The sequence below is a fragment of the Panicum virgatum genome, chromosome 4K (genome assembly GCF_016808335.1).
Source record: "Panicum virgatum strain AP13 chromosome 4K, P.virgatum_v5, whole genome shotgun sequence".
NCBI classification, from domain to species: domain Eukaryota; kingdom Viridiplantae; phylum Streptophyta; class Magnoliopsida; order Poales; family Poaceae; genus Panicum; species Panicum virgatum.
In genome coordinates this window covers 47,912,331-47,927,811 of record NC_053139.1, presented here as the reverse complement: position 1 = coordinate 47,927,811, position 15,481 = coordinate 47,912,331, and the positions used below count along the sequence as shown (strand labels likewise).

Genomic DNA, 15,481 nt, shown 5'->3' with positions numbered 1-15,481 from the left:
CCCATGGCAGTAGCTACTTCCAACAAAAAGTTCATCAAAATTCCACAAAAGAGCATGCTGCCATCTACCATCGCCATGCAAAACTTAGGCTCAGATTAAAAGAAAAAAAGGAGAACAATTGCACAAGGAAACTCTATGACAGTTTATCGTGTTTACAGGAATCAACTGTAATATTATTTCCAAATCTTCAAGCTAAATTTACCAAGAGGGAGAATACTTTACGGATTCCTTAGCCCTTCGCGTCATTCATATGCTTTATACAATTTGTGCAAAATATTTCCACCGTACATATAGTATTGTGACGAGTGGAATTTAAGGCACGTTTTCCACTAATAATCCAAGAAATCGCTGAGGTCCATCAGTGTTGAATGAGAAATCTGGCTGCTTCCTGCAGTCGGGAATCGAGGCAATTCAATAAATGTCTATCCTTGTCTCATAAATATCTGAAGATGGATATAGCAGCCAATTCTAGAACATGCTTTGAAACTTGCCTTGATCAGATACCCCGATGCCAATGCTGAGAACCAATCCCAGGGTGAATGCTTGAGTCAAGGAAGAGAAGAAAGTGAAGAGGGATGTAGCAAAAAAAAAAAGGCAGATAGCCACAGTAAGTGCTAAATGAAGCTGCTTGCATTTTGCTCGTGAAGACTAGAAATTAATGGATCTTATGAGCTCTCAGGAAATATCGTCCGAATAAAATTCAGGAAGCGCTCCGAGTAGATATTGGGTTCCACGACAGATATTGACAATGAGTTATATTGGATGGACTTGTAAGTATGCTCAATCTTCTTCCTTAAGTTGTACTCCTGCAAGATATCAATTATTCCCAGGTAGAGCACCACATCATACACCTGACCAAATGAGTCGCTGTCATCTTCTTTAGTGGTCTGTTCTGCTCTTGCAGGCATGTTAATCCCTAGCTGGATCTGGAGCCTAATGAAGTGAATAGTTTCTTGTCAGCCTTACACTGTGATGGTATATAACATACAACAATCCTTATGAACCAGCACATAATGATACGAGAACTCACCTTGCGGTGCCAGGAAGCAAGAGATCCACTTCTTCAAAACTTGAACTTGATCGAAGACGGGCTCCCCTTATATGAGGACCAATAACGACATCATTTTGGTTACTAGCTCGCTGAACCAAAACCAATCCTTCAGAACAGTTCATAGCGTCTTCCTCCAGAGCACCTACATTGCCTCAGAATGTCAAAAAAAAAAAAGAACTGTGAGGGGAGACCTCCCCCACGGCATTGCACTAAGAAGACCTTCTCGCACAGATCAAGAAAACCCCCGAACCTCTGCCCCACCCATACATAGTGGCCCGTTGCCTGTGAGAATGGTCGGACCACTAAAGAACAGACCACTAAAGAACAACGTAGCCCTGCCCCTGTGTATATGTACAAGATAGACAAGCCAAAGACCTAAATGCTACTACCTACGCAGATAATTAAAATAGCAAAGCACACAGATAAGGTATGTTCACTCATAGATTAAGCATCTCAATGAGAAAAATATTAAGTTACCTTCTTCCGAAAGAACAGTGAGCCTATCTGGTACGATTGTCGGATTAAAGGATGCCTGTGTCCGCAGGTTCTGAGGAGCTCGATAATGGACACCAAGAAGTAAGCTATAATCCATTATTGCATGATTCCTTAAAAATGTGCTATCAGTCTCAATTTGCCTACAAATAAAAAGATGATTACATCAAAGGTGCACGAACTCCAAAGAATACTGAAGAAATAGCATAATATTCTCAAGGTAAAATGCAAAGAAATAGGCCTTTTGTTTAACAAAGTACTAATACAGAAATGAAATATGACTTCTCCAAAACAATCAGAGATTTGGTTTCTTTTCCTTTCAACTAGTAGGATTCTTTTCTTTGAAACAATTTATAACCATGCAGCTTTATAATAGAATATATGCAATAGTGGAGAAACTTACTGTACATCAAATGACATTTTGGGTCAACCAGTGTCAAATTCATTACATAAGCATTTGGTAGTCGTAAATGATAAAGAATGGCAGGACTGACACTTTCCAGCTAACATATATGGAATAACTTTGCAAAATACTGCACTGAGATGTTGAAATTTCTAGCTACAAAGGATATAATGTACCTACTGGTAGAATAGTAACTAATTTGAGGTATATTTTTTCAATGAATTATGAATTATGACACAAAAATATTCATATAACAGGTACAAAGTCGTAATTCAACAAAAGAAATCGTAAGATACCCTTTATGACGCCATCTATGACTAGCTTACAAGTTACTTACTTAAGCAGAGTCTCCCGCCAAGAAGGATCGACATAAAATGAATAATTTAGATCCAAGTCTTTCAGTGTTGTGTTCTCATCGATTTTAATTTTGTCTGTTGAACGGCCTAAGGACGAACCTTTCAAGTCAAACCTCCTGTGAATTCTAAGTTCGGTGCAAAACATGTTTCCCATCACTACAAAATGGAACTGCAAACACAAACAACAACAGCAAGCATTACTTTAGGATAAATGGCTACAATTAAAATCATATGTACAACATTTCCCAATGGAAAAAAATGGAAAAAATATGAAAATTTAGACAACGAATGGTCGTAGATATGACCTTGAGCATCACTTTTCATCAGGAATATTATAGCAACCAAAAGAAAAGAATAATTATTATATCATGAAAACACTTTTCATTAAAATCTCAGACTTTATGTACAGCAATGGTCAAAGTTTTTTTTCTTTTTATAGAAAGTTGTGTGCACAAATCATTAAACTTCTACTCTTATATTTATCACGTGAAGTTGGAAGGAAGCATAAACAATAAGTCAAGCTGTCCGCTCCGCAATGTGATAACCTTTTGACCGCTGGACGGTTTAACCCTGTGGAGGCCAAAAAACTTAGTTATGAGTGTGTTCTCATAGGTACGGACATGGTAATAATACTCTGGAAGCATTCGTAGAAGAACCTGCAAGAAACTTTTGACAATTTAGAACTGTTTTGATCCAAGTATCAACAAGTGAAACACATAAAGGTTTATAATATAACTCCATATGACAATAAACTGAGCAACAAAAAGGCCATATTATATTTTGTCACGCAAGTCGAGCACCAAGCCAGATAAGCTAAAAACTCTGGATCATTGAATATATTGAACTCTTTAAGATTGCTAGAGTTTAAAAGATGGAACCATTGTCTCTATGCCTGGTCCCACTTCTGTTTACCAAAACCACATGATCTATACATTTTACCAACCCACACATCATAATGTAATAGGATATACTTTCAAAAAATTCTTCATAGGATACGGAAGTATATTTTTGGATAAGAAAATTTTGTGGAAAGCATTGCTTCTGAGTAAACTTCTAAAATCATTAAAACGATATGAAACCTGCACTTCAGACTTCCGTAGAGTCTTGATCATAAATCGATCATCCTGTGATAGGAAGAACACACTTCCACTTTTTCCAGGAGATGATAACTCCCTAAGTGCATCGCTTCCACAAATGGAAATCATATAGTCTGCTGCATCAATCTTGAACATCTCCCTCAAATTTCTACACAAACAAGTAGATCTTATTGTGTTCAGAAACACAAAAGTGCAGGTCGAGTCACTTATCAGGTGCCAAATAAGGAAAATCTCTCATTGTTGTGGTCCTAAATAAATAGTTACAGTAGTGGAAGGTTCATAATTTAATAGTGTTTCCAGCAGATTAAAAGGAACAAGATTACAGGATAAGACTTAAAAGAGCATCAAACCCTTCAAACTATTGCATATGCATGACACCCATGACCCCATGTCCAGTTTCCTTTGTCAAGGTTGTGAACCTAAGCAACTTCAGTAAAAGGAACATGAAGGCTCTATAGACTACAATAGAAGAACTTATAGTGATCATAAATATAGTCTTAGTGAATGAAAATTGGGAAACCATGCAACAAACCTGAAAACCATTGGGCAGTAGTCTTTCCATTTAAAATCATCAGCATGATGTGAAGGAGTAAGCCGTGATCCATTTTTAGGGAAGTTCATCCAGAAACTTGCTCTGGCACCATAATCAGAAGCTCGCACTTCGCGCCTCTGAATCGGCGTAATCTTTCCAACTGTATACCTAAGTATAACCACAATCAAACATTCAGTGATGACCAAAATAATTCAGTGGGATATTTCCAACAGGACAATGTCCTGTTGATAGAGTAATAACTAATAAATTAGAGCATACTACCACATTTTCTACACCGTTGAGAAAAAGAACTGCAGAATGTCCATAAAAATGAAATTTTCTAAGACTTGGAGCTTCCATTAGTGTTTTAGTTGCAATTATTATAATCAATTATATGCTTAACCATTATTCCTACTCCCTATTATGAATTCTGTATAAAAAAATCCTTTCTGTATAAAAAAATCCTATTATGAAGATCTTTACACTTCCAGAACAACAAAGAATCTACTGTTCTTCCACTATATTCTGTTGTGCAACATGAACAAGATAATTGACCCTATTATATCATGTAGTACTTTCTTTGTTAAAGCTTGTAATCAAAATGTCTAAAGCTATAAGCCTACTGATCAGCTATCAAGCTGGTATTCCATATGTAAGCCTCCCAGTCCCACTTCACTGCTGCTGATCTTAAGTAAAAAAATATGGGTCTAAGGACTATCAGATGGAAAGACCTAGTTCTCCATCAGTAGATATAGTGAAGAATATGGGTAATCATTATCGAATATTCAACAAAATATAGTGAAGAATATTCAAATTTTCAGTGAAAAAGAACCTTGCATTACCTGATTCCAAGCTGCAGGCTGATCATTAGATCATAGCTCCTATGTCCTTTAATTATTGTTTGACCAGGCTTCTTGATATCCTCCACCATTTTCTTCTGGCAACGTGATACTTTTCTGAATGAATTTGAGAAGGTTCTATCCACCACAACCTCGCTGATAAGAACACCTTGCATGTATTCCCTCTCCAGTATAGGGAAGTTGGAAGCAGCCTTGTTTTCACAGCTCTGAATTGCAGTTTGATGTGTTTCACGACCAATGAATTTTTCAATAGCCGCTCCAAGACTCCACCGTCTTTCCAGTGATACATTTTTTGAGCGAGTTTTCTCAAATGTCAAGCTTCTAATTGATGAAATAACTGCAGAGTCCTGATTTCTGCTAGCCATCACATCTGCCATGTCGAATGAGGAGGAGTGAAGGATACGTGAACCATGATTCTGAATTCCAACACCAGGCAGCGCACCTCTCTTTCTTAAAGCATCCACATATAGCTCATGGGGAACCAGAATTTCACGACATTTCGGATAGAATGTGCCTTTTCCATCCTTCACGCCCCTTGTCCAGGTTCCTTCATAGTAGCCACAGTCCTTCCATGTATAGACTCCATGACCATGCATGACACCATCTAGCCAGTTGCCTTCAAATGAGTCTCCATTCTTCCATGTGAAAATTCCTTTGCCTGACATGACCCCATTTTTCATCGAGCCAACATAAGTGTCCCCATTCGCCCAAGTATACCTGCCATGTCCTTGTATTTCTCCCTGCATCCAAAAACCTTCAAATATGTCTCCGTTGGGATATGTCTGTAAACCACGGCCATGCTTAAGATTCAACTTCCAGCCTCCCTTGTAAGTCGAGTTGTTTAGCCCGATATATGTTCCTTCACCATACATGTAGCCGCCAGAGTAGTCACCCTCATAGCTGGCCCCTGTCGGCCATAGCGTCTTTCCTTGCCCATGCCTAAGGCCTCCCCTCCACTCACCCTCATAAACGCAACCATCGGCCCAGATATAACAGCCTGAGCCATGTGGCGTGTTGCCTAGTAATATGCCACGATAAATATCCCCATTGGGTAGTATAAGCTCTCCAACTCTAGAGGCAGAATTTGTTTTAGAAGCATGTGAATGTTGACAGTTGGGCAGAGCAGGCAAGAACCCCTTGTGAAGATTCGAGGCAGCCTCGGTTGTTTCAGGGTGCGAGATACCAACTCCAACTCGAAGCTCATGCTCATCATCGAGAAGAGACACAGGGGTCGTCATGCATACGGCTTAGCAGGGCCGAGGCAAGAAGAAATATACGAGAACAGTCTGCACACAAGATGATGGAGATTACGCTTGCAAGATGTGGTGTCTCCGTATCATGGATTTGATAATTATAAAATGCGTCAAAATCAGAGAGTATAGTAACGACTGATGTGATCCGATCCCCCAAAGAAGAAAAAGTAAACACAAGAGCATGCAGAGAAGAGCACAGAACTGATTAGCTGGGCATGCCTGGTCTGTTGTCCTGTTGATGTTGAAGCAATGAGGTGAGGTAGATTAATAATGGTTTAATCGCTCCATGCGTATTCGGATCTGAAGAGAACTAGAGGAAGGTGCAGTAATGGAACTAAGAACCAGTCCTCTGTAATGAAGGGCGGGGAAGAGAAGGGGTCGCCTCACCTCCGGCGCCGGCTGCCGCCATCTACGAGGGCATGTCGTGGTTAGCCGCCTTGGTGGTTTCTTCGGCCTAAGACCTTCCATGGCAATATGGCATTGAGAGGTGCGTTGGTGGCTGGGTGAGACGGCCGGCGAATCGTCGGCAACGGAGGGAGACGGGGGGAGCCGGACTCCGGCCGGAGAGAGGTGGTGCCTGCGAGGTTTGGGCTGGGCTGGGCTGGGCTTTTTCTCTCCTGTTCTGCCGTCAATATCTTTCCACAATTTTTTTCCGCCTTCCAATATTTGAGATTGGTGCAAATTTTTATTTTTATCTTTACCTATTTACAAGGAGCGAACCGTTTCTGCGGTACTTTCACTCTGTTCGCTGCAACTAGCCAACAGTGTTTTTCTCTCACATCAAACCAGCATCAGCCAGCCAGCAGTACTTTTCTCTCACAACAAATCAGCACCAGTCATCAGCGACAGCACAGTGAACGGAGTGAAATTGACTTTGATCCGTCATAATAGATCCCACAAACTGTAGAAATAAATAAAAAATACAGAAACAAATAGCTCGTTGTCTCTCTTTTTCCACTTCCATCCGAACATGGACAGGATCAAGCTATCTTCAATCTAACATGGCTTGCGCCCGTCGTACCCAAAAGCACCCGTTTTTACACCACTGGTTGTGTTCGGCTGGCTGGTGTTGGTGGCTAGTGCTGATTTTTTATGAGAGAAAAGTACTGCTGGCTGTCTGATACTGGTGGATGGTACTGGTTTTGTATAAGAGAAAAATACTGTTGGCTGAATGCAACGAAGATGCAGAGCTTACTGTAGATCCACCGTATCCCTAACGCCCGGTTTTTTGTGCCGTCCTGCACTGTCCAGAGCTATAGTGCCAACCGCCGACTGCCGCTTCCGCAGTTCCGCCAGCGGTCTTAATCGGGGTCGTGCCCAGCGTCTCACCGCAGGGCCGAGCCACCAGTCCAGCACACGCTCAAGGCCAGCGAAACCAACGGGCGACAGGCTCCCCTCTTTTTTTTTCTCCAGGGACTTCGTTATAAATTTAAAGAAAAAAAATTACATTTGAGCCCTGTCGCCCCCCATAGGGCGACCGGGGTATATTTTTGAAATTTTCCAAAACCGACATATATTTTTGAAATTTTAATTTTTTTTAAATATAAAAAAGAAAAAAACCGCTGCATGGGGGCAGTGGTGACGCCCGCCCGCCCACCTGCACGCAATGGGTGGCAGTGACACTCGCACCTGACAAGTAGCGGCAGCGCCAGTTATGCACCGGGAGAGGACCCGCGAGGCGCAGTGCTATGACGAACTGGCGGAGAGCCAAACCCATAGCCGCCTGTGGCCGAGAGCATCTGCTCTCGTATCTTGGGTAAAAAAAAAATTAAAAAAATAAAAAACTCACATCCAATAGAAATTCTATCTACCTCGTCTTCTATCTTCATTTTCTATCTAGAGAGTGCCGCTAGGTATCTTTGTCTAGCGTTGAGCGCTAGCCATTCCTTTTAGATTTTGGAGAAGTTATTGGATTTCATCCCTTTTTCGCTAACTATTTCATTACATAATAGCTATATCAAAATTTTAACTACTCATATATACAAGAGCTCTTGGAGATACTCTAAAAGAGATGATTGGGCTGTGCCCCTTGCGTGGAGAGAGAGGAGGTTTGGGAATTGTAAATAGAAAACCCTGGTACTTCGTACTTTGCTGTAAAATGCACTTACGATACTATAATAACTAATAACTGTGCTATGTAATTTTACACACAAAAATTCAATTTTTATGTGAACCGGTGAATAGACTGTAAAAATCTTAGAATCATACAATATGCTTGAGAAAAAGAGATTCTCTGTTATTTCCGGTGTATTCCTCATCAGACTTACTGTAATTAGGGCCTAACCGAGTATCCATAATCATGGATTGACCATACTGCAGCTTGGGGCCTAACCAATTATCCGCAAAAAAAAAGAAAATATTGATGTTTGATTATCCATGCATATTTGGATGAGATACTCCTCTTATTTTTTTTTCCAAAAAAATTAGAACTCTCGCGCCCTGTTGCTAGTAACTATAAAAATAAACAACATTGATCCACCTCAAACCCTACTCTCTCCCCGAGCTTCTCTCCCCGCGCGCCGCGCGCCCGTGGCTCCCGCTGCCTCTACGGCCTACGCCACCAGTACGCTGCGTCCCCCGCCGCTGTGCGCTGCATGCCTACCGCTGCATGCCTGCGCACTGCTTGCCTGCCGCTGCCTGCATGCGCGTTGCGCCAAAGCAGCTCGCCGCCCGTGCGCTCGCGCTGCTAGCTACGCACAGCGCCGCTGCCTGTGGGGTTGCTGTTGCGCCGCCGCGCCGATGACGGCACTCGGCAGAGTGGGTGGCCCTTCAACATTTCGAATTTGACCTTTCAACATTTTATACATCCAATTTCAACATTTCAACTATACAATTTTAATATTTTTATTGTCAAATGTTGAACCGGTTCAATAAAATATATTTTTATGTAAAATAATTGGACCAAATAGATTTTAAAGACCCCTGCTCTGCTCGATCCTTCTTCGCGTCGGTTTGGAGGGTTTGGGCCTGGTCTTGGGCTGGTCTGGGCTTTTTTCTCTCCCCTGTCTTCTTCTTCGGTTGGCAGTGTTTGCGTCTGGGCTTGGGCTGGGCTTTACGAGGAAAGCAGCATTTCTAATTCTACACAAGTCTTACGAAGAAGTGTGACCTCCTCCCTTCCCTCAAAAAGAAAAAAAAACAGTGATCTCCTCTGACTCTCTCTGTCTAAAAAACAAGTGATCTAAATGTAATCTTTTCTCCAATAGAAAGCCTTTTAGAAACTTTTAGACACATTTCTTCAGAAAATTAAAAAGAGAAACTTTTTTAGACACAGATAAAATGCATTCTCTTCTCTATCTATCAATATATATAGGTTGGGCATATATTTGTGCCAAGTGGATTGGATTAACTCTCATTGGAAAATTATATTAATAGTGGCAATGACAGTGATGATGATAAATTGAAGAAGAAAAGGATGGTGTATACCTAGCTTGGACGACGACGATTGATGATAGATGGCCTTGCTGGGTGGTGGGGGGCGCAATCTGTGATCTGTGGTAGCAGGAGCTAGCCTCGCCAATCATATCGTATATATGCAGTGCTGTAGTAGCACTTTTTCAAAAAAAAAAACAATTAGTGATATATCGTCATCCCACATGCATTATACAATACCTGGCACTTTGGCACCGAATGCAGCTTTACTTTATTTTCTTCTTTGCAAAAGATAGATGAAGTAGCTAGTCACCGAATTGAACCAACTATGGAAATTGCTAGCTAGCTGGCTTGTTTTTTCGTCTCAAAAAAAAAAAGCTGCCTTGCTTTTCATCAAAATATTAAATAAATATGGTAATAAAGTAAAACAGTCACAACACATACACATGCATATGTATCCATCCATCCATCGCTGATGTGATCCGATCCGTGGAATATATTATATATATAATAAACTAAAGTTCCTCTCGATCGATCGGATTGAATAATGAATACAATACAACAATCTACTGTACAGATTAAAGAAAGCTAGTACTGTACAGCTAGTGCGAGGCCGGGAATATATTCCCACAAATATAATATATATGCATACATGATACATACATGCATCGAAAAAACAAACGAATCAAACTTTTGCTATATATGTCGTTCGTCAGCCAATAATAATTAGGTTAATAATTAGGTCATATCTGTTGTACGTACTATCAATTTTGATTGTCCGCATGTTGTGAGTATCTGAGTTATATTGTGTAAAAAAAATCTTTATATATTTCAAATTGAGCATGCCTATACATACCAGCATAAAAAAAAAATCACTAGCTAGCTCCATTATATTATGCAAGCAGCAAATGCTTGCAGAATTAATTAGCTATCTAGGTGATATTTCGATGACATTTGGAATTGTGAAGAATTAGACGCTCTTTAATTTATGGCAAGATCGATCAATGGTTATTATTAATGTGTTTTGTACGTTCATAAAACATTAATGGACTCCCTCCGTCCTGAAATATATAGGGCACTCTACAGTTAAAATTTTGCACTCAAATGTAAGACATCCTAGGTTGAAGTAGACCCAATCATCTTAATTACGCATTGTTTTCAGATATTTTCCAACAAAAAAACATGCTTACATCCATATAAGGGAGGTGCATGGGAAAGGGCATGCTACTTTAATTAGCACATATTTAGTTATCCAAATAAAATTCCAGTGTTTAATAATTAAGGCAACACAGTCATAATATGTTAAAAAAACTTCAAAACGTCTTACATTTGGAGATGGAGGGAGTAAGTGTTTATGAACATCTAGAATTGCCTAAGATAGATATTCAATAAATTACAGTGACCAATCAACCTAGCCGCCTATCTCTACCATTAGTTCCTCTGTTACCCGAACCATTACTTATATATGGTTATTAAAGCTAGAAAAGAACCGCATCATGCGTCGTCACTAGCTATATATATTTTTCAAGTATATAGAAAAAGCTGCTAGTGCCAACGTGCATGCTCGACCACGTACTACTTGAACATTCGTTCGTTCATTGCTTAGCTTCGAAGCTATATATCAGTGTTGGTCTTGTTCCACTTCTTTTTGTTTTTAATGAGACACTTTGATTGAGGAAAAAATAAACTACAATCACTTTCAAATAGTCAAACTTCCATAGGAACGATTAAATTACGCTACGGCCACCCAATCCCGCGCCCCCCGCTGAGATGCCCACCACCCACTGCACCAACAAAAACGTACCCCAAAATTCGCCTGTGTTGAAATCAATGGCTCTGGATCATCCAAACACCATCCAACGGACCGAGATCATCCGCTTCAACGCGTTGAAGCGGAGACCCCCATCGCCCGCGCCTCGCCCGTCCCTCTGCCGCGCCTCGCGTTCGAATCCCGCGCCCCCCAACCCCCACCCACCCGCATCCGCATCCACGTCGGCATCCTCATCCGCGCCGGGAGCGGCCCCCTACTGCCGCCGCCGTCATCCGCGCAGGCCGCGGCCTCCTGCCGCCGCCATCCGCGCAGGCCGCGGCCTCCTGCCGCCACCATCCACGCCGGGAGCGGACTCCTGGCGCCGCCGCCGCCGTCCGCGGACGGCCCCTGACAATAGCCACCGCCGGGCCCCACCTCCACGCACCCCGCGTCCCTCCCCCGCCGGCAACCCGCTCGCCCCACGCCCTCCGCTCGCCCTCGCAGGCGCCGTGTCCGACTCCGGCCTCCCCGACGAGCGCGGGTCGCCGGTTCTCCGCTGCTCCGCCATCTCCTACAGCCGACGTCGGACGCACGCCCCGCCATCAGGCTCAGGCGCATTGGAGGCAGCCATCCTACCTCGGCCGGCCTCCCATCGATGCTGCCGTCGCCGCTCCAGGGCCCTCCGACGACCAGATCTGGTCAGCGGAGGGGGCGCCCCCCCTCTCGCATGCCGCTTCACCTCGCCTCGTCTCCTCGCGCAAGCCGCCTCCTCGATGGCATTCTGGAGGCCGGAGAGCGGCCTGAGGACAACGACGTCGGCGTCGAGGTAGACGCCGCCCCAGCCTGGCGACGCCGACGCCACAGGCCCCCCGATCCAGATCCAGGTATCAGGATGGCTTAACTTTCTTGGACGGATTTCTTGGACGCGGATCTTCTTGCTCTGCTGCGTGCTGCTGCTTCCGAGGCTTTTCGTCATTCATTTGCAGCAAGGAGGGAGGGAAGGAGAAGGCCCCGGCCAAGTCCGGAGGTGGAAGAAGAAGAAGAAAGTGGAGCAAGGGCAAGCATAAGGAGAAGGTCAACAACGTCGTGCTCTTCGACCAGGCCACCACCTACGACAAGCTGCTCTCCGAGGTAATCTACCTATCCTCCTGTAGCTTATACTACGTATTGTGTTGGCTTCGATGTTTGTCAATGTCTGGAATTAGTGAGCAGGAGCACTTACGTCTGTCATCTTGTAATGTTGCCGTTATTTGACACTATCATCAAGCAGGAACATGAATTTCTGATATTGATGCAAGAAGAAATTCTTTCGTTCGTTACTGACTTCCCTAATAGCTTATCTGTAGGAAAAGCATATGCTATTTCAGAACTAAAAATGATGCTGATTCTGCTATTTCAAAAATCAATTCAGGCTTGGTTGTTGGTGGAAGGTATGCATTTATACTTGATGCTATTTATTTTGTGTTCAGTGACAACATGTCTTATCCCTAATAGTGTAATTTGATCGTTCCTTTTAGGGAGGGATTCAGTTTATGTGAATAGCCCTTCGGGTTGAGCTTCTTATAGTGGATCAACTTTGTTCATGTGTTAACTATTCAACAAGGTATTCTTTGAGTTAGATAAGGCTGTGCTGCTTTACAGTTTGTTAACTTGTGGTAGCCAATTTCAGTATGCTACACTTAGCATTGCCCTGGAAGAATTTAGTATAGGGTGTTTTGGTGTTCGTTGTTGCCTGATATATCAATGATCTCATGTGTGAATGGCAGATTATAGAATGCATGTGAGTGCTGAAATGGACATATGCTTATGGCTATTATCTAGATGATAAGGACAACAATGAATTTTTTAAGTACTTGCAAGGTTGTTATTTCCATTGCATGTGCAACGTTATTATTGGGGTTTGCTTGCGCAAATTCTTGGAACATCATTAAATTATGATTATTTTACAGGTGACAGCGAGGGTAGTGCTGCACGGCAGCAGAGCAGCGGTGGTGAGGGGAATGCCTCAATGCATGGTAAACGGGCACTTTGTGCAGAATTTATTCTGTAAGACTGAACTTTGTGCAGAATTATGGAAGGAAGAAAAGACAAAAGAATGGCATATCAGAGCAACCAATAAGCAAGCACGATTGGTGAGCCAGATACCATTCTGTATTCTCTTTTACCATATTGATTTTTTTGCTTTTCATTTGCTGTGAAATGCTCTGAATAAAAGCATGAGTGATTTCATGCATTATAGGACAACTTTTGAGATGGTTTTTGGTTGCCAATGTGTATATATATATCATGCTTGGTTGTTTAAAATGATACCCGTAGCATTAGCACGGGCAAGCAAAAGCAGTCGAACTGAATTTTTTCCTGGTTTCTGCTTGATCGAGATAGAAGATGGTAGCAGTAAGCAGTGTGCTACTGGATAAGAACAGAGCCAAGCGAAGGGCCAGGTTGCTTCTTGCTATGTGCTACATGGGTCTCTTAGAAAATATCATAATAATGCTTTGACAGAGTAGAGCAGGTGCATTCTCTTATGGGAGGGTCGATTTTAAATATATTAATAGTTGCATAGAGTTTGCAAACCTATGTTTATCAGTTCTTCCTTTGATTTGTTGAATGGATCTGAAATAGGTGTTCTTGATAATAGCCCTATGACATATGTTATGTTTTGGTTGTTTTCATGTGCATGCTTCAAATGACACACATGTTAGCTTTGTGTTCATTTCAGTAATGCAATGATGGTCCGCATAATGAAAGAATAGATTAGGCTATCCATGTTCTTTTCAGTAATTGTCTTTGCTAAACATTTTTGAGTGGATTAGTTGTGTATTTCCATGTGGAGCTTACCGAGAAGCAATGCGTCTGGGCAGGAAGTCCCCCGATGATGTGGTGCTCAACAACATGCCTTCCAGGAGTCATGCACAGGTATATGCTTTTTTGCCGACCCAAGACCAATCCTGCCTGCCTCTACCTGCCATTCAGATTGGTTATCCCATCCCATATGTTTCATATTTCCTCTTTGATTTGGGTGTAGTACATGTCCACCGTTGTCTGTGGTGATCTACCTAAGGCTCTAAGCACTCAAGGCAAGAGAGGTTGGGCTACCATATTTTCACTTCAGAATAAATCAGGTTAGTGGGTTGTATTTCGATTTTCTCATTGTGCTCTAATTTAATATGCATAATAGGTCTCCAAATTTTCACTTCTGAATTTTTTAGGCGCATTGGCTTTTCCAGGCTTTTATGTGTAATTGGACTGAGATGTAGTAAACTGTTGATTTTGTGCCAGAAACACATGGCAAAGACTGAAGAGGAAATGAGTATAGCAGTAATATTGCTAGAGTTAGTCATGGTATATATTTAAATACTTCACAGGCAGTTCTCTGAATTATTCTTTCCTTGACATCGTATGGTAAAACTTATCACATGTCGTGCTCACTATTTGAACAAATGGTTCCAGTACATGTTTTGTTTCCCGTGGCCCAAACCCTAAAACTACCCACATTTTTGGAGATCATGTTTTTAAGCTTCAAGCTGAGCACCTGATGCCTGGTGAAAATAAGGATAAAGAGAACATGCCTCCTCTTGTGAAAGAGGGTGCCATGAGCTTCTGTAGTTTTTGCAGTGAGAAGCTGAAATAAGGGAGAGATATCTACATCTATCAGTAAGTGATCAAGTGTGGTAAATGAACCACTGTTACGGGTGTTTTTTCCGTTTGCTTAATAGACATGTGATTCTTCTGATTGTTGATTAATGTCAGGTATCCTTTGTTTCATAAATTACAGGGGTGACAAAGCCTTTTGCAGCACAGAGTGCAGGGAGAATTTCATGGAAAATGAGATGGAAGAAGGTGAACCCATGATATATCATCTTGCACCTCCGAGCAGTTCACCTTTGGACAATGGTCCTATTTTCCAACTGATCCGTTGAGTGAAAATTAGCAACTTGATATGGTCGTATCTGAAGTGCTGTCTGAGGTTAATAAGTTGCAGCCATGGATGTGATCATGTTTGCGGAGTTGTTGCCTGAAGATTTTGTTTGTGCGGCTTACCTCACCTATTGATTTCTTTGTTTTGCGTACTAGGATCCTCAAATTTTTTGGAGGACTTCGAAGAATGACTATATCTCTGGTCATATTATTATCTTGATCAGAGAGGGGCGTGTGTGTGTGCGTGTCTGAACTTGAGTTTGGCTGTTTGGACCTCATTTTCAGTGGCTGTCGGATGTTCGACACTTGTGTTACTATCATGTATCTGAACCTATGTTTTCAGTATGTATTTCGGAAAGGAAATGGTAAACTATGATATCAATAAATGTTTATTTTGTAA

The 15,481-nt window shown here is 42.0% G+C and overlaps 2 protein-coding genes across 18 annotated transcripts; one reads left to right on the top strand and one right to left on the bottom strand.

The window, feature by feature from the left end:
- Positions 1 to 76: 76 nt before the first annotated feature.
- On the bottom strand, positions 77 to 6,639 carry LOC120704600 (phosphatidylinositol 4-phosphate 5-kinase 9-like). Of its 4 annotated transcripts, none has more exons than XR_005687624.1 (10): positions 6,432 to 6,639; positions 4,774 to 6,077; positions 3,932 to 4,099; positions 3,382 to 3,547; positions 2,848 to 2,958; positions 2,284 to 2,471; positions 1,529 to 1,686; positions 1,031 to 1,193; positions 492 to 933; positions 77 to 388 (listed from the first exon to the last, which is right to left on the bottom strand). XR_005687624.1 is itself a non-coding variant. In XM_039989057.1 (10 exons), the coding sequence occupies exons 3-10, from the start codon at positions 6,027 to 6,029 to the stop codon at positions 666 to 668; spliced, it is 2,478 nt and encodes an 825-aa protein (XP_039844991.1). In that variant the 5' UTR covers positions 6,030 to 6,077; positions 6,247 to 6,354; positions 6,432 to 6,639; the 3' UTR covers positions 96 to 665. The 4 variants fall into 4 exon arrangements, 3 of the variants coding, with proteins under 3 accessions (XP_039844991.1, XP_039844990.1, XP_039844989.1); XM_039989057.1 differs by adding an exon at positions 6,247 to 6,354 and having other exon boundaries at positions 96 to 933; XM_039989056.1 differs by adding an exon at positions 6,247 to 6,276 and having other exon boundaries at positions 96 to 933.
- Positions 6,640 to 11,509: 4,870 nt separating this feature from the next.
- On the top strand, positions 11,510 to 15,481 carry LOC120704598. Of its 14 annotated transcripts, none has more exons than XR_005687613.1 (8): positions 11,510 to 12,047; positions 12,150 to 12,294; positions 12,499 to 12,593; positions 12,681 to 12,766; positions 13,113 to 13,295; positions 14,025 to 14,079; positions 14,189 to 14,817; positions 14,939 to 15,481. XR_005687613.1 is itself a non-coding variant. In XM_039989052.1 (4 exons), the coding sequence occupies exons 1-4, from the start codon at positions 14,011 to 14,013 to the stop codon at positions 15,331 to 15,333; spliced, it is 327 nt and encodes a 108-aa protein (XP_039844986.1). In that variant the 5' UTR covers positions 13,361 to 14,010; the 3' UTR covers positions 15,334 to 15,481. The 14 variants fall into 14 exon arrangements, 1 of the variants encoding a protein (XP_039844986.1); XR_005687614.1 differs by adding an exon at positions 12,930 to 13,023 and having other exon boundaries at positions 11,512 to 12,294; XR_005687616.1 differs by having other exon boundaries at positions 11,527 to 12,294; positions 12,510 to 12,593.

Bases quoted from the DNA above. Each gene is read 5' to 3' on its own strand.
- LOC120704600 (XM_039989057.1), bottom strand. From the start codon at position 6,029: ATGACGACCCCTGTGTCTCTTCTCGATGATGAGCATGAGCTTCGAGTT. The intron at 4,100-4,773 runs GTAATGCAAGGT...GGTTATACTTAG, and splicing joins AGCCTGCAGCTTGGAATCAG to GTATACAGTTGGAAAGATTA. The intron at 1,194-1,528 runs GTAACTTAATAT...GAGGCAATGTAG, and splicing joins CACTGTTCTTTCGGAAGAAG to GTGCTCTGGAGGAAGACGCT.
- LOC120704598 (XM_039989052.1), top strand. From the start codon at position 14,011: ATGCGTCTGGGCAGGAAGTCCCCCGATGATGTGGTGCTCAACAACATG. The intron at 14,080-14,188 runs GTATATGCTTTT...ATTTGGGTGTAG, and splicing joins CTTCCAGGAGTCATGCACAG to TACATGTCCACCGTTGTCTG. The intron at 15,004-15,237 runs GTGAACCCATGA...TTTGCGTACTAG, and splicing joins GGAAAATGAGATGGAAGAAG to GATCCTCAAATTTTTTGGAG.